Source organism: Meriones unguiculatus, chromosome 4, assembly GCF_030254825.1.
Source record: "Meriones unguiculatus strain TT.TT164.6M chromosome 4, Bangor_MerUng_6.1, whole genome shotgun sequence".
NCBI classification, from domain to species: domain Eukaryota; kingdom Metazoa; phylum Chordata; class Mammalia; order Rodentia; family Muridae; genus Meriones; species Meriones unguiculatus.
In genome coordinates, this window is record NC_083352.1 from 56,052,232 (window position 1) to 56,071,160 (window position 18,929).

Sequence of the window (18,929 nt, forward strand, 5' to 3'; positions counted from 1 at the left end):
AGATATTTTTCATTTTACTTGATTGTGTCACCTTTTTTTAGCAACATATTTTTTTATAAACAGTACTTGTGAATTAAGTAAAAGAGCAATTGTAATTTAAGTAGAACTTTCAAATTGGTCTGCATAGCAATATGCTACTATACTTGATAATCAGCTAACAAAATTAAAACAGAAAATTAGAACTTATTAAAATCATTGCTAGTATAGATTTCAGAAGCAGGTTATTAGGGTGGAGTAAACTCTGCCAGTCCATGGACGTGAAATGAAACTGCCTCTAATCATCTATAGAGTAAGGTAAAGGAGGACATGTTACAATTGTATTGGCTAATGCAAAAGTGTCTCATGTGGAAGTGTAAGCCTAATTAATTAGTGAACACCTCTATAAGTAAATGACTTTTTACCATTTTAAAGCTTTATTTATTCTAGACATTTCTTCTGCTGACAGAGATTATTTATAGGCATCCAGGGTACCATTTCATACTCATTGATACTGTGTGTAATTTAAGGTTCATTTAAAGTTTTCTAATGTGTGTAGTTTATTACAATTAGAGCCATAAAAATAAACTACATTATATACAACCTATGTTGTAAAATTTTGCAGCAGCTTATTTTATTTTTAGAGCAGTTTAATAACCACAACAATTTTGTCCAGAAGGTCCAGATTTTTAAATATTCTCTGAGCTCCTATGCACAGCATTTCCCTTCATCTCTGTATGTATTTGTTGCAACTAATGAAACTAAAATGACATGGCTTTGTAGTTTAAAGTTCTAATTTTTATTAAGATTATTTTATATACTAGATATGTTATAGACTTATAAAATATGTAATGATTTGTATTTATCATTACATTTTGACTCGTAGTGACTTTCCAAACCATAAAATCCTCTGGTCCTGCATATTGCTTATTCTTTCCTCTCTTTTAATCTTCTGCTAGCCACCATTTTCTTTTTTAAAATGAATATTACATGTATATTATATTCCATATCTTTTCTTTAAAAATAAACTTAAAACATAATACGTGAATACATACAGTCCTGTTTTATTGAAAATTCTGAAATTATATATGTGTTTTGAGAAAATCTGGCCCCCATTTCCTCTCTTCTGATTACTATTTCAATCTCCATCCCGGTAATATTACCTCACAACTTAATCTGCCTTTTTACATTTTTAAACCCATGAAATCCACTTTATGTTTCCTGGATGTGCATGGATAATCTTCCATGGAACTCCTTCCTGAAGTTACCTTGCTACCCTCTGCAGCCATAGTTTCCACAAGGTTTTTTTTTGTTTGTTTGTTTTGTTTTGTTTTTTTTTAGGTGAGGGTGTGACCTTTTTTCCTCCTTTTTTCTTTATTATTATTATTTATTATAATTTATTCACTCTAGACTTTAACTGTAGCCCCGTCTCTCATCTCCTGCGGGTCCCAGGGACATATAGCTGGGGAAGAAGACCTCCCCTATGCACTGTTACTTCATTGTCTGTACAGTTGTAGTACTTTTGCCCCAAATATCTTACACTTAGATCCCTTTTCAGATAGCTTTTTCATTATTTGTTTTATTGCCTTATTAGCTCATTTCATTTTGGTGTAATTTTGACTTTATGTTTAGAAAAAAAAAAAAAAAAACAGCCACAAATGCTAATAGTGATGTAGAGATCAAGGAACTTTTATACACTGCTGGTGGAAACATAAATAATTCCAGTGAGATTATAAACACTGCACCCTCATCAGCCAGCTGTGTCATCTGGAGACATATCTGAAAGACTACAAGACAACCTTCCATAGAGGAAGCTGTACATGCATTCGAACTGTAGCACTACTTAGAACATTTGAGTTCTAGAATCAGCTTGGGGCCATATCAACAGATGAACAGGCAAGTAAAATGTGGCATCTATATTCAATGGGGTTTTGTTCAGATTTTATTCAGTTTTATAAAGAAGAATAAATTTATGGGGTTTTTTTGCTGAAGCAGTGGATGCAACTGGAGATCATTGCATAGAGTAAAGTAAAGCAAATTAACAAAAATAATGACAAAAGAGAAAGAAAAGTAAGAAAAAGGAAAGCGGGAATGCGTCTCAGTTACGTTTTCTCTTGCCCTGATGAAACACCATGACCAAAAAGCAAGTCGAAGAGGAAGGGTGTTATCTGGCTTATACTTCCATATCATTGTTCATCATCGTATGAAGTTGGGACAGGAATTCAAATAGGGAAAGAACCTGGAAGCAGAAGCTGATGCACAGATTATGGAGGATGCTGCTTACTAGCTTATTCTTCGTGGCTTGTTCACCCTGCTTTTTCATAGAACCCAGAAAAACCAGCCCATGGATGGAGCCACCCACAATAGGTTGATCCCTTCCCCATCAATCACTAATTAAGAAAATTCCTTACAGGTTTGCTTACATACTGATATTACTGAAACATTTTCATTATTGAGGGTCCTTCCTCTCAGATGACGTTAGCTTGTAATACCTTAACAAAACTATCCAGTACAGAGGGGGAGAGTGAGAAAAAGTAACTTAAAAAGAAAATGATAGAGAGCAGTAACCTATTCTAATTATATGAAACACATGAAATATTGAAGGAAATTATCTACATAAACCTCAAAACTGTAAACAATGAATACACAGCAATTAAATCGTGTAAGTTTAAAATGCACAAGTACAAACATCTTCATGACTACAGTTATTAAAAGTTGCCAATGATTACATGCTAAAGGAAGAAACAATGATCTGGAATATGTTCTATATAACACCCAATTTAGAGTATAAAAGTTATTGTTGATTTATCAGAAGAAAAATAAATTTAATGTAAAATTTCTCAAATTGGCTCTAGTATTTCAGCATTTTAGAGGTGTGATACTTTATTTTTGTTTGAAGTCATTGCATGTTATATATATATATGTGTGTGTGTGTGTGTGTGTGTGTGTGTTTATACACATTTAGCTGTAAAATATTATAAGAACACATCTTTACCTACATTTCTCTATACCACAGATGTCAGTGTTACTTACACAAAGGAGAGGGGCATATGGGGAGAAGAGAGAGGGAGAATGGTACTGGGAGGAGAAGAGAGTGATGGCTACAGCTAGGATACAAAGTGAATAAATTATAATAATATCATAAATAATAATAATAATATCATAGATTAAATACATTAATAGATTACATACATTACTGCATTTAGAAATCTAGTTATAATGGGTCCAGGAATTGAGTTTCTTTTAAAAAGAAAACAAACAAACAAAAAATAGGGCCATTAGAAAGAATATTGTATATTGTCACAAGTCTTTTTTTTTATTTCTTGAGATTGCAATTGTGATTTCATATCTGAATCTATCTATGTGGTAGATAACAATTACTGACTTAGCATCCTAACCATCCTACTTCTTTGGAATGGAGTCAACTTGATCATTACTTTTCCTGTTAGTGAAAGTAGGTTAAGCAGACTAAAATCTATAGTCCTAAAGAAGCTAAACAACAAGGAGGAGCCTAGGAAAGAAGCTTAATCCTCATTCAGAAGGACAAACAGGATAGACATCAGAAGCAGGAGAAAATGGGGAAAAGGACAGAAGCCTACCATGGAGGGCCTCTGAAAGACTCAATTCAGCAGGGTATCCAAGCAGGTGCTGAGACTCATAGACAAACTTTGGAGAGAGTGCTGGGAATCTTATGAAAGAAGGGGGAAATGGAAAGACCATGAGGTGACAGGAGCTCCACAAGGAGACCAACAGAACCCAAAAAATCTGGGCCCAGGGGGGCCTACAGAGACTGATGAATCAACCAAGCACCATACATGGAGAGGACATAGACCTCCTGCTCAGATGTAGCCTATGGGCAACTCAGTCTCCAGGGGTCCACTGTAGTAGGGAGAGCAGGGGCAATCCCTGACATGAACTCGGTTGCCTGCTCTTTGATCACCTCCTCCTGGGATGGTGGCCTTACAAGGCCACAGAGAAAGGACTCAGACAGTCCTGATGAGACCTTATAGGCTAGGGTCAGATAGTTGGGGAAGAGGACCTCTCTTAAAAGCTGACTAGGAGAGGGGCATATGGGGAGAAGAGAGAGGGAGAATGGTACCAGGAGGAGAAGAGAGTGATGGCTACAGCTAGAACAAAGTGAATAAATTAGAATATCATAGATTAAATACATTAAAAATTATTTGTAATCATTAAAAAATGACATTAACCAAAAACCCCTTTCAGTTTTCTGCCCTCAGCTAAATTGTTGTTCAACGTCATTAGTATTTTGTCACTCTACATTGTTAATATTGCCATAAAAGATGTGCATTTTAAAAAAATAATAAGGTAGGTTTTGTTTTGTTTTAGCTCATGTGTTTCGTGATTACAGTTCACCTCCCTCTCCTGCTCCCAGTTCTTCTGCATGTTTCCTCCCCTCCCAATCCACTTCCTATCAGTCTCTCATTAGAAAACAAACAGGCTTTTAAGGGATAATAATGTATTATAATATAATATAATATAACATAACATAATATAATATATATGATAAAACAAAAACTAGTACATGGTAATTGGATAAAACAAATAGAAGGAAAAGATCTCAAGAGAAAGTACAAGTAACAGGGACCTACTTGTTTGTTCAGGATTTCATAAAATCACTAAACTGGAAGCCATAATATATACTCAGAAGGCCAGGTGCAGCCCCATGTAGGCCACATGCATGTCGCCTCAAGCCCTTGAATTCATATGAGGTTTGATCATGCTGATTTAGAGGGGTGTTCTTCTGCCACCTAATCTTCATGGTTCCCTGATCCCTGAGGGGAGGGAGTTGATGGAGACATCTCAGTTAAAATTCAGGGTTCAAAACTCTCCTGGTGTCTTTATCATGCTTATCTGGGGTCTCTGTATGTGGTCCGATCTGCTGCAGTAGGAAGATCGTCTGGCTAAGCATGGCTTGCCTCCCAGGTCTGCTTTCTTAGAATAGCGTTTTCCATCACTTGCACTGAAGTGATGTTAAGATGTGTTCATAGATTCAATTGAAGAATGGATCTAGTTTTCTTTTTTTTTTTTTATCTTTCTTGATCTTTATTTTAAAACTAGAAGTATTATGCAGTAGTTCAGATTTTTTTTGTGATATTATATATATATTTTTTTTCAATGCAGTTTATTCAGGAACATTGAACAATCCTCGGACCCCGGGGAAAGCCAGCCCACAGCTTAAATTGCCTCTGGGTAGCCAACCCAGGCGTGCCATGGGGGCAATGCAGATAGGTCCACATACATGGAAGCAAGCCAGATCCTCAGCCTTAGCCAAATGTGGAATTGTTCATGACAGAGAGCACTCACTCTATTCTTTTGGACTGTGTTTTTATTCAGGGATTGACACCACTGATGTTGAGAAATATAAATGAGTAGTGATTGGTTCCTGTTATTTTGTTGTTGTGGGGCATATGTGGGGGTGCATTGTGGTGTTTTTCCTGCCCCTCCTTTGTTTGCTATACTGGAATTATTTCTTCTTTATTTTCTTGGGTGTGGTTAACTCTTTAGGTTAAAGTTTACCTTCTAGTGCCATTTGTAAGTCCGAGTTTGCAGATAAGTATTGCCTAAACTTTTTTTTTTTTTGAATGTTCATTGTGATTGGAAACCTAGTTTGGTATAGCTGATACAGGAAAATGGGGATGAGCTATGAAGCTGGGGCTGAGGAGGACCACAGTAGGGAGAAGAGCAAGGTTCCACCAGCATCTGCTTAGTCCTCTGGAAATATGGGTAGACAGTGAGCAAAGACTACAGCAGAATATCTGCAAAAGACCCAAGATGAGAATGGGGAATTGGTCTTGAAGAATGTAGGGAAAGAAGGAAGGTGCAGTTAAGCTAGTTTATCTGTTCCCCGGAATGAAGTAGCCTGTGGTTTACCAGGAAATATCCCAGTAGTAGGAGTACAGGATAAAGCAACCAGTTGGGGAAGGAAATTTTCAAGAGAAAGATCTGTGTGTTCTATTGGATAAGGTGGCAGGTCATATCCCTCGTTTTTCTCTGACAGTGCATCAGTCTTCGTTTGGTACACACCTTTGCCTGCCTCCTCCTTCATCACTGCCTGCTATGGGTCTCCACAACCCTGGCTTATCCTTTGCCACCTCTGGCTCTTCCCTGGGGCCTCAGTTTCCACCCTGAATTTCAGAATCTCAAGTTCCTCTCTCTCTTTTCTTTTTCAGTCCTGTATCCTTCTTTGGTTGGCATTAGTTTTGAACCTAGTTTTGGAGGTCACATTATTAAGCACTTCATTTAATATATACCAGATTTTGGGGGCTATAAATACTCCTCTGAGAATTACCTTCTATTTGTCTCATAGGTGTCCTTATGCTAAATTTCAATTTTCATTCAATTCTTGGATTTTTCTTTAATAATTTCTTCACTGACCCACATATTTTATTATTTGAGTATTGTCAGATCTACAAGAGTTTTGTCCTAAGCATGTCAGGCTTGTGGTAGTATCATGGTTCAAATTGATACCTAACAACTTTTTCCGATTTCATATATTTTGTGGGTATGATTGTTTTGCCTGCATGTGTGTAAATGCAGCACACATATGCCTGGTGACCACCAAGGTCAAAACAGTGCAGTATTTCCCTAGAACTGGAGTGAGAAATGCTTGTAAGACACCATGTGGGTGCTGAAAATCAAATCTGAGTCCTTTGCAAGGGAAACAAGTACTCTGAGATGCTGAATCATCTCTCCATCCCGATAAGCCAGATGAACAATCTTCACAAGATTTAGGCTTTTTGTGTGAACCAATAAAGAGACTTTTTGTTAAATCTAACTTTCTGACTGTGTATACACCCCTTCTACAGTGGAAGTACAGTGTAGAATCGTGCAGAACAGGTTCCTTTCACAAACAAAACAAAACAAAAAAACAGAAAGAAAACAAATAAATCATAGAGCAGTGTGAGATGTCAGAACCTCTGTTATGATAACTTGCATGTACTAGTCTGTAAAAGAATGGGTGGGGATCTTGTCTAGTAAAGTTTTTAAAAGATAGGCCTGTCAAACTGGCTATAATTTCACTGCTAATCTTGATTAGATGTGGAAGGACAGAAACTAGAATGTGACCTTGGGGGAATTATGGGATGGAAGGAAGATTGCAAAATACAAATAAAGCAAGAATAGAAGATCCGTATCCTTTGGTGACTTTCTTCAATATAAATGAATCATGAATTCTATATGTTAATGTGTGAGAAACCTGGGTATATTTCCTATGTAATCAGAGGACTTCTTACCTTGATTTACAAAGATTTTCAGAGACAGTTGAGGAGTTGTATCGCCAGCACAGCCTTTTCTCACAATTTATTTTATTTATGTATTTAATCTGTGGTGAGTCAGGGAACATAAAATACTCTTAAAAATAAAATGCTCACTGAAGAGTTATAAATGAATTCTTTCAGAATTCTAGGACTCCACCTGGAAAAATGGCTGCTACTTAGATAATAAATGTGACACCTGGGGGCCTGAAACAGATAATTTGCTTCACACGAATAATTTCTTTCGCCTCACACAACCCATTTCTTATTCTTACAACATTCCTGTGACCAAATTAGTTTAAGGATTTCTACAGAGGGACATTTCCTGTTTTGTGAAATTTATGTACTAAGTTATTAAGATAGCCATTCTTCCCATAATAGGACCAGAGGCCAGGATGGTGATGTGATAACATAGAGGATACTTTAAAACAATGCATTCCACTTTTATATTCTTGGCTATCATAAGAGGTGAATGTGCCATAATTTGTCTAAGGCAGAGAAACTGAATCAAATGATGTGCTAGACTTAATAGGAAAATCTAAAGTTGTGAATGAGAGGATTTGGGAGATCATAATCACAAAACTAAAATGGAATTTGCATCTCATTTTATCAGGAAACTGTTTGTGGTCTGGGGAATGGATAAAAATCCTATGAAAAGAAAGTAAGCTATTCGTATGACAGGAGTCTACTGAGCGCATCTGAAAGACTCTAACTAGCAGTGTTTTCAAAGCAAAGACTCATGACCAAACCTTTGGCAGAATACAGGGAATCATAAGAAAGAAGGGGAGTTAGTCTGATGGGGAAAGGATAGGAGCTCCACAGGACCAAATATATCTGAGCACAGGGTCTTTTCTGAGACTGACATTCAATCAAGGACCATGTATGGATATAACCTAGAACCTCCACTCAGATGTAGCCTGTGGTAGCTCAGTAACCAATTGGTTTCCCAAAGTGAGGGGAACAAGGACTATTTCTAACAGGAACTCAAAGACTGGCTCTTTGGTCTCCCCACCCCCAAAGGGAGGAGCAGTCCTGTTAGGCCACAGAGGAGGGCTTTGCAGCCAGTCCTGAAGATACCTGATAAAACAGGATCAGATGAATGGGGAGGAGGTCCCCCCTATCAGTGGACTTGGAAAGGGGCACGGTGGAGATGAGGGAGGGAGGGAGGGACTGGGAGGGAATGAGGGATCGGGACACGGCTGGGATACAGAGTTAATAAAATGTAACTGATAAGAAAAATAAAAAAAAGAAAGTAAGTTATTGGATAAGTTAGAAGTTCAATAGCGTTGTGAATAAAGTAGAATGGACCTTTGCTTAGGTAATTGGGTGATTCCTCAGTATATGCCCCGATGTCCTTTTACAGAATCAAATATTCACAATTTAAGGATAGTGTCATCATTCTGCATTAAATACCTAGTGGGAGAATGATGTAAGGTTTTACATGATGCATCACACCTATAACAGTTGAACAAAACACACTTGGAAGCTTTTTATTAATGTTTGTGAAGACATAGAGTCATCTCCAACTCCCAAATGGAAACAAGTTTCTCTGTTTTTTTTTCCTTTATGCATCATTGCATGGTGTGAAGACTTTCTGTCATTTAAAAAATAATAATAAATAGCCCCAGTACAGTTAATGATTAACCCAGTTTTATGTTATCTCCCATAGTTCCAAGTACTGAGAGCAGTAAAATGAGTACTGAGCTCAGGTTCATTGGGTATTCAGCATGGTTATTTCATGTGACTGAGAGTTGACCAAGATATCATTTGGAAACAATAATCTAAAAGCTTCTATAGGTTGTTGAACATCTATTTTGTTAGAGATATAGAGCATGTTTTTATAATCTAGATTTAGGACTCCTGAATATATCCTTCCATATGTTATTGGTCAATTCATGAAACCCAGATGTCCTTCAAGGATAAGAAGATGAAACTCTTTTGGTATTAGTTACAAGATGAATATCCAACTCAGGATGTAGGTAAGAGAGTCATCTTTGAAGTTCTACACCCCAGAAGCTTCACTTTCATCAACTATATTTAAAAAAGAAATCTGATAATCCTTTCAAAGCATGGAGACGTTACAATTTTGCCTAATTTTCATTGTGTTGATTCTTTTATTGTTTTTTTTTTTTTTTTTAGTTCTTTGCATAGTAGATATCAATCCTCTGTCAGACATGTATCTGACAAACAAGCCTTCCAATTTGCAGGCTACCTCTTTATTCTTCCCTTAGCCATATCTTTACTATAAGAAGGATTTTATTTCTGTGAGTTTAATATGTCACTTGCTGACCTTTTTTCTTAAACAACAGAATAATTTTAACAGTCATTCCCTATACCTATATCTTATATACCATTCATTACCATCTCCTTTAGCATTTAATAGTCTCCTCTTTCTTTCTTTTTCTTTCTATTGCTTGTTCATTCTTCCCTTCTTTTTAAAGATGTGAGATTTATTGCTGAACATGATTTGGTAGAGTATAGGATAACACTGTGGAAGCCCTTAGGAATACATGGCATGTACTTGTCCAGGGGACCACTACTGGGGATATATTTAAACTCACAGACATCAGGAGTAAGCCACTTCATAGTGACGATGTCTTCAAGTTCATTTGTATTAAACTTGGCAAAGTCCCACTTCTTTAAGATGTGGATCTTCTCAAAGCCAGGGAAATTTTGGGTTCCTTAGTAAGGGGAAGAGAGACTATTTCTGACATGAACTCAATGGCTGGCTCTTTGACCTCCTCCACCCCCAAGGGAGGAGCAGGCTTGCTAGGTCACAGAGGTGGACATTGCAGCCAGTCCTGAGAAACCTGATAAGCTAGGATCAGATGGAAGGGAAGGAGAACCTCCCCTATCTGTGGACTTGGAAAGGGGCAGGGAGAAAATGAGGAAGGGAGGGTGGGATTAGGAGGGAATGAGGGAGCGGGTTACAGCTAGGATACAAGTTTAATAAACTTTAACTAATATTTAAAAAATAAAATAAAAAAGATAAAAAAACTTAATAAAATAAAATATGTAATCCATTGGAAAAAAAGCCAGGAAACTTGAGTTTGGCTCTATGCAGAGCTGCAATCACATGTTCCTTATTCTGGAGCTTGATGCAGATAGACATTATGATCTAGCAAAGGTGAACCTGTGGCTTCCCAAAGACATCATGCATATCTGTCTATAGCCTAGGCTGGGGATAGTTTTGGGAACAGAGACTTACACAACTGCCATAAATGTGTCTCCTGCATATGCTACTAAGGAGGCTGCTCTTTGCAACCATTGTGCATCAGTTCCCTGTTGGGAAAGAGTCTTGGTCAGCTTAATTAGCTTCAAACATAGTTTCACTTTTATACTGATGTCTTTGATCCATTTAGAGTTGATTTTTGCATAGGAGTATAGATGAGTTTATAGTTTCATTTATCTATATATACATATATAGTTGGTTTGGGTTTTTTTTTTTTTGTTTGTGTTTTTGTTTTTTTACCATTTGATGATGACCTTACATTTTCTCCAACATTTACTTTTGTTCTGTTTGTCAAAACTCAGGTTGGTGTATCTGGGTTATCCATTTTCTTCCACTGGTCTATGTGTCAGTTTTTATTCCAGTAAAATTCTATTTTTATTTGAATTATCTTGTAGTCAAGCATCATTCATTTTTTCTGGAGCTTGCTTTGGCTATTCTGGATGTTTTGTGCTTCCATATATATTTTATGTTTTCTGTGTCTGTAAGAAATGTCATTGGGATGTTGATTGGAGTTTTATTTTCAATATATATGTGACAGCATAGACAAATGAAAGAAACAGCTGATGTTCAGATACAAACTTCTCCTTATGACTTACTTTACATACATAATGTAAAGTTATGATGAGTTATAAAAGCAAATTTTTTCATTGTTATAAGTGGTTTTTATTCCTACCTTCCAAATTCTTCATAGTCTGTGCATATGAAAAAAGTTTCAGACATTATTATATTTATTTTATAAAATCATTACAATAATGTGAAAGCACAGATAGATAGAGATAAATCTAAATGATGAGAAATGAATATATATTGTATTTCTAACCAAATAGGCTTTTAAAAACATAACCTTGAAAAGCTGTCAATAACTTTTTCAGAAAATCTGTTACTGATAGCACTTTTTGTTATATAATATTTTGCTTCAATATTCATTCCATGTATCCCAGTAATTCTACATCATTGTTCTTGAAATGAATGGCATTTCCTTCAAAAGAGATTTATCAATATATAGTGGCAATTCTGCTTGTCAAGCCTTGAGGAGAATGTTTTCTGATTTTTTTCTACTCAGGCCCAGGGTGCTTCAAATAGCCTACAAAGCACAAAATTGCCCATTGTTCTCGACACAAGAAAGAATTATCTGGGTTGAAATACTATGAATGCTAATGTTTTTGTTGAAAACACACACACACATACCACAAAATAGAAAGAAGTTCAACTAACTAAATAATACCACACAAAGCACATTTTCTTATGTATACTCTTTCATGTAAAACTAGTTATTGTTTCGTTAAGCATAAGAAGTTGACAAGGTCTCATATTTGCTGCATTAAATGCTTATGGTGTGTGCTATTTACTAGTGTGATATTTCACACAGAAGTGACAATCAGCTTGTTTATCATGACTCCCATTTGGTTGCATTTTACTAGTTACCCAGTAGGGAGGAATCCTTCTAGGTCTTTACTAAGTCCCTAACTAGCTTGCTTTGCATCTAAGTTGAAAACAAGGAACAACCAATATTGACACAAAGCCCTGTGAAAAAGAAGAAATTGTGGTTGAGTGAACACTTCTATTAAAAAAAAAAGTTTTGATGCTTATCTTGGCAAAATTCCAAGGTTTAGTAAGCTGAAACATTGTCAAAAATGAATAAATAAGGAGAAATGTAAAAGTCTACTGCTGTGAGAACACACACACACACACACACACACACACACAAACATGTGTAACAATAACCCATGAAGTGAACTTCTTAACTGACACGTGCAGAGGTTATCCTTGAATGTTGCCCTTGATGTCTTCCAGAGAGATCCGATAGAGGTTTATGTAGCTATCAGTTCAAACAGTGCAAACTCGGTCATGGTAGCCTGAACAGTGGTTAATTACATCTGACTGAGGTTAAATCTTACCATTATTTTCTCTTTTTAAATATATATATATATATTTATTTATTTATTTTGGGTTAATTTTTACTTTATTATTATTAATTACAGTTTATTCACTTTGTGTCCCACCTGTAGCCCATCCCCCATTCCTTCCCAATACCACCCTCCCTCTCTCTTCTCCTATGCACCTGCCCCAGTCCAATGATAGGGGAAGTCCTTCCCCCCTTCCATCTGACCCTAGTTTATCAGGTCTTATCTGGATTGGCTTCTTTGTCTTCCTCTGTGGGCTGGTAAGGCTGCTCCCCCCTCCGGTGCAGGTGATCAAAGAGCCAGCCCATGAGTTCATGTCAGAGATGGTCCCTGTTTCTATAATTGGGGAATCCTCTTGGACATTGAGCTGCCATGGGCTACTTCTGTGCAGGGGTTCTAAGTAATCTCCATGCATGGACCTTGTTTGGAGTATCAGTCTCAGAAAAGACTCCTGTGCCCAGATTTTTTGGTTCTGTTGCTCTCCTTGTGGAGCTCCTGTCCCCTCCAGGTCTTTCTATCTCCCCCTTCTTTCATAAGATTCTCTGCACACTGCAAAATGTTTGGCTATGTCTTTCAGAGGCCCTCTGTGATAGGCTCCTGACTTTTCCATGTTTTCTCTGTCTTCATTACAATTTATTCACTTTGTATCCCCTCTGTACCTCCTCCTTCATCTCCTCTTAGTCTCACCCTCCCTCTCCCTTTTCCCTCTTTACAACTTCCAAAGTCCACTGATTGAGGAGGTCCTCCTTGTTAGAACCAATTAATAAAAGATGAGGCTGACAATGGATTTTCTATACAAGAGGTTTATTAGTTGTATATATGAAGAGAAGGAGAACAGGACATTATGGGGAGAAAGAGGGAGGGTGAGAGAGAGGATGGGGAAGAGAGGGGACACCCAGATAGAGAAGAGAGGACCAAGAGAGAGCAAGAGAGGACCAAAAGAGAAAAAGAGCGACCACCCCACCATAAGGTTGTCTCTTTAAAGGGCAAGATAACCAAGCCTTCCAAGTGTGGCCACCTCACCAGTGAAACATGATGACATCATAAGTTGCTAGGCAACCCAGAAGCAGGTTTGTTCTTAAATTCTAACACTCCTCCCCTTCCCTCTGACCCTAGCCTATCAGGTCTCATCAGGACTAGCTGCATTTTTTTCCACTCTGGCCTGTCAAGGCTGTCCCCATCCTCCAGGAGGAGGTTATCAAGAAACAGAAAGAATATTATGGAACTCACTCTGTGAGGACACAGATATGTTGATACCTAAACCACACAAAGACTCAACTGAGAGAGAGAGAGAGAGAGAGAGAGAGAGAGAGAGAGAGAGAGAGAGAACTTCAGACCTATCTCTCTCATGAACATTATATCCTCTTTTAAAACAGACTTTTAACATTGATGGACTCCATGACTGCTTTTGAGAACTGGTGAAAAATGAAGAGGTTTTGAGAATTGGAGGGAAATGGAGAGGTTTTTTTAGTTTTCATGAAACACATAGGGAATTAACAAAGATGAGGCAGCCTTTCCTGAGAAGCATCAGTGTTCTGACAGTTCAGTGTCTAGTGTTCTGCTGGTGTGTGTGTGTGTGTGTGTGTGTGTGTGTGTGTGCATGTGTGTGTATACACATAAAACATCACTCTCAAGGTGTTGTGTAACACTTTTCCAATACTGTTCCCAGGGGTCTTGAGTTCTAGATCATCATTTTTGTAAGGTAGTGGCTCCCAAGTGCTAAAGTCAGAACTGTAGTTCAAGTGCAACTTTACTCGGGCTATTGCAAATGCGCTCAGGTTTACTGTCTGTCAGGCTTTATGGGAAAATTGAACACACAGCTTCCCCACTCCTCTTTATGCTTTAAATAAAAGATATTTTGTTATCTTCAAGTAGGAACACACAGTTTTTAAGATAAGAGATATTAAATAAGAATGCTATGATCTTCACATTGAATTGGGAAGTTTAATGATATTTTGTTTTATTATTAAGTGTGTACATTAGTGTACATCTGTATGAGACTTTGTACATGTCTAGAGGAATTCAGATGAGGATGTTAAGTGACTGTAACTTGAATTGAAGGTGGTTGAGAGGCAGCAGTATGGATGCCAAAACCAAACTCCTGTCTTCTTTACAGTCAGTGCATACTCCTAACTACTGAGGCATCTTCAGGGCCACAATATTTTAGACATTTAGTGAAGTAATTTAATTAGTTTTCCAAGAATTCTATCTTGCAGTAATTGTCTTTAAAGAGATATTTTTTTCAAAGAGTTTAAACAATCAATGTTGATTTAATTATCCTGGGACACTATTCTCCCTTAATCTAATGCTACATAATTTAGAACAGAACCTATTAGTACAAACTGGCATCATTTGTCCGTCTTAATATATCCTTATTTCGGTACAAAACAAGACTGACAAATATGGCTTCTAGGGATTTTCTGACCTTTCGTTTGAAGTGGATGGTTAGCACAAAAGATGGTGGTGAGTAGTTATTACTAGAAAAGATCATCCTGAGTAAGTATCCCAGAAGAAGAGAGACATGTATGGTTTATATTCACCTATAAGTGGATATTAGCAGTATAATATAGAATAAACATACTTAAATCTCCAGAACAAAAGACAAGGAGTATCCTAGGGAAGATGCTTAATTGTCATTCAGAAGAGAAAACAGGATAGATACTGGAAGCAGTACAAAAGAGGAAACAGGACAGGAGCCTACCACAGATGTTCTCTAAAAGACTCCAACCAGCAGGGAATTGAAGCAGATGCAGAAACTCATGACCCTGAGCAGGGAATCTTATGGAAAAGGGGGAATATAAAGGTCCAGAGGAGACAAGAGCCACACAAGGAGACCAACAAAGCCAAAATAAATAAATAAATAAATAAATAAAATTCAGGGCCAAGGGACCTGCAGAAATGGATGCATCAACCAAAAAACACACATAGAGAGGACCTAGACCCCCTTCTCAGATGTATCCCATAGAAAGCACAGTCTCCATGTGGGTTCTCTAAAGGGAGAAGAGACAGTCTCAGACATGAACTCAGCTGCCTGCTTCTTGATCATTTCTCTTTTGTGGTACTACCTAGACAGACCACAAAAGAAGAGGGATCCAAGCAGTCCTCATGGGACCCTGATAGGCCAGGGTAGACTCTATGAACAGTAGAGGAGGAGAACTCCCATATTAGGGGAAAAGAGGGATAGGGGAGGAAGAGGGAGGCAGGGTGGGACCAGCAGGAGATGATGGAGGGTGCAAAAACTGAGATGCAAATTGAATACATTGTAAATAAATAACAATAACAATGATAATAATAGTATTAATAATAATAATAAATGTACCACCTTAAAAAATCATGACACAAAAAAGAGGCTGAAGAGTAGAAGACTAAATACAGCTCTTCCCACTCTCTCCATATCTCTTCAACATAGTACTTGAAATCTTTGTTACAGTAATAAGATAATTAAAGCAGATAAAGGGGATTCAAATTGAAAAGGAAGAAGTAAAAGTATCACTATTTGCAGATGATACGATAGTATACATAAGTGACCACAAAAAATTCTATCAGCACAACTCCTACAGCTGATAAACACCTTCAGCAAAGTGGCTGGATATAAAATTAACTTAAAAAAATTCAGTAGCCCTCCTGTATACAAAAGACAAATGTGCTGAGAAAGATAACAACACCCTTCACAATAGCCATCACACACATAAAGTATCTTGGTGTAACTCTAACCCAGCAAGTCAAAGACTTGTTTGAAAGAAACTTCAAATCTCTGAAGAAAGAAATTGAAGAAGATAGCACAAGACGGAAAGATCTTCCATGCTCATGGCTTGGCAGGATTAACATAGTAAGAATGGCCATCTTACCAAAAGCAATCTATAGGTTCAATGCAATTCCCATCCAATTACCAACACAATTCTTTACAGACCTTGAAAGAAAAATTCTCAACTTCGTATGGGAAAACAAGAAACGCAGAATTGCTACAACAAGATTCTACAATAAAAGATCTTCAGGAGGTATCTCCATCCCAGATCTCAAGCTGTACAATAGAGCAACAGTAAGAAAAACTGTATGGCACTGGCATAGAAACAGGACTCTGAAAAAAAAAAAGGAAAGAAAAAATTTAAAATGAAATTTAGTTTTGAAATGAATAGATATTATAATAATATCTAATCATTGTGATTATCTCCATAATTAAAAGCAAAATGTCTAAATAATTGCTTATAACCACAAAAAAATGATCTTCTTAGTTTTAATAAGAGAAGCTTTTTCTTTACAACGAAGGGAATGCACACAAGGCTGCAGAAATTACTGAGAATAAGCAATGATTGAGTAGTGCTTACTTGGCAACAGGATATCCGTATTGCCTGTTTTAAGGCTCAAGGAACATCAACAAAGTAGGCGGTTAGGTTGTAAGAACTAGGAGACATGGTGGAGGATGGTGTTCAGGGAATAGGGTAGATCTGTGCAATGCTAGCATGTGGCATGAAACAACCGAACAACGCTAATGTGCAGTGGGTCTGCACATTACTGCGGACATGCAGTCATATGGTAGGTCAACAACATCCAATGTCTTTACATCAAAGCATGAACTAATCACAGTTTCTGTTTGCGGGAGTGGCTCTGCTTTGTTTCCAGTTGTAAACTGGGAACACTGCTGAAATCCCTCTACTCCAAACAACAATCTAACAAACAAAAAAATTTCTAAACCCATAGTCACATACAAGCTCCTGGTTAAAATTTGGGTCACAAAACTAAGAGAGAGAGAGAGAGAGAGAGAGAGAGAGAGAGAGAGAGAGAGAGAGAGAAACAACAGCAAAAACATGAATGTGATAAAAAGATCCTGGAAGGAAGGAGAGGTATAAAGAGCAGGAGGGAAAAAATGATTTGTTAAGGGTGAGAATAATCAGGATGCAAAGTGCACTCCGTGTGTGCATGTTTGTGTGTGTGTGTGTGTGTGTGTGTGTGTGTGTGTGTGTGTGTACATGTGTAAGGAACAAATTTATAAAAGAAAATATATATATATATAATTCCTGCTTGGCCTTGTACTCATCTTTGAGTTGTTCAACTAAGTGAGTAAGTCTGGATGAGAAGCCAAGAATTATTGCAACTTCATCACAATGTTTTGTTTCTCATACCGTATCATCACAATAAAAGCAGTGAATTTATTTGAACTGAAGATTTATTTTTATAGTTGAAAACACTATAGATGACGTACTTTACAAGGCTTCAAAGTAAAACATATATGTCCGTTTGGATTTGCCTTTTAAATTCTGTTGGTATACATTTCTACAGCTTTATGTCATTCAGTTACATTTACTAAATACATAATAACTGTATTATATATATTCTTTTCCATATTAAATATTTAAACATTAACCAGGATTTAATTAGGTGTGCATTTTCTCAATCTCCCAATTGCATTTTGATGAACTCTTTGGTTATTCAATTAACGTGTGAATGATTTGCATGAAGTCTATTTATACTCTATGGGCTATTGCAGAATCACTTGATATTTTCCCTGTTATATTAATGGATCCATTTATTATTGTACTAGTGGGAAATGAAGTCCTATAATTGGAATCTAGTAAGATACTTTACAGCTTATTAGCTTAAGGGTAATTATCTGCATGTTATATTGCACATTGAATTGCAATTGAAAGTAGCTCATTATAATATTTAAGGGAAGAGGCAACAAAAATAATTAAATTGTTAGAGTAACCCCTGGATTCCAATGAAATGAGCACATGTATTGAAATACTTTAACTTGTAAACAGTGTGTTCTTTTTTGATAACTATTCTTTTTCTCTTGTTCCTTTTCTTTTCACTTTTTTTTTTTAATTTGCTGCTTGCCATTGCAGGAAGTAGAGGTTTGTATACTGTTTCTATGTTTCATATAATATTTTAGATTTCATATGAATCCAAGTATTTTAATTGATCATATGTACTTAAATCATGTTATTTTCTTCTCTTAGGACGATTATTTCCGCACTTGGAGTCCAGGAAAACCATTTGATCAAGGTAAGAATCTAATAATTTCAAAATATAAATATTTAAAGTTTATAATTGAATAGTTTTTAGTAGTATTATTTTTGCCTGATTAGAATTTAAAATGCTAAATGCATAAGCATGCATGCATAGAAACTCTATGCAGTAACTGTTTATTTCAGGAAAATAAAATTAGAAAGTAGCTAATTATGTACATGATTATGTCAGAATGGAATTTATTTTTAGAAACATGGTTTACATTACTGATTTGGAATTTTAAACTTTATTTACTATGTGTATTTTTATTAACCGTTACAAGTCACTCCACCTATTTTTCAGGGGTACCCTTCTGACAGTAGATTTATTTGTGCAAGTTTTCAAAAGAAATACCTTACTATCTCCACTTGAATTGATTAAAATGTTTCATTTAAAATAGAACATCCATGGTGATTGCATTCAACTAAGACGTTAGCAAGACCCTAAAGGAAATGCTAGGCACAAAATAATATTCTCCAGTTTAATATGTAAATCTTGCTTCCTGTTAGCTCACCTAAGGAAGGAAAGCCATACTGC

The 18,929-nt window shown here is 36.6% G+C and overlaps 1 protein-coding gene and 1 pseudogene across 2 annotated transcripts in view; one reads left to right on the forward strand and one right to left on the reverse strand.

Moving 5' to 3' along the window:
• The window catches only part of Spock3 (SPARC (osteonectin), cwcv and kazal like domains proteoglycan 3), a 436,641-nt gene that overhangs the window by 129,502 nt on the left and 288,210 nt on the right, over positions 1-18,929 (forward strand). For both annotated transcript variants that reach the window (XM_060381847.1, XM_060381846.1), the window contains exon 3: positions 18,344-18,389. In XM_060381847.1, coding sequence (XP_060237830.1) covers positions 18,344-18,389 — 46 coding nt within the window. The remainder of the gene's footprint in view (positions 1-18,343; positions 18,390-18,929) is intronic.
• LOC132653831 (small nucleolar RNA SNORA70) lies at positions 10,461-10,571 on the reverse strand (annotated as a pseudogene).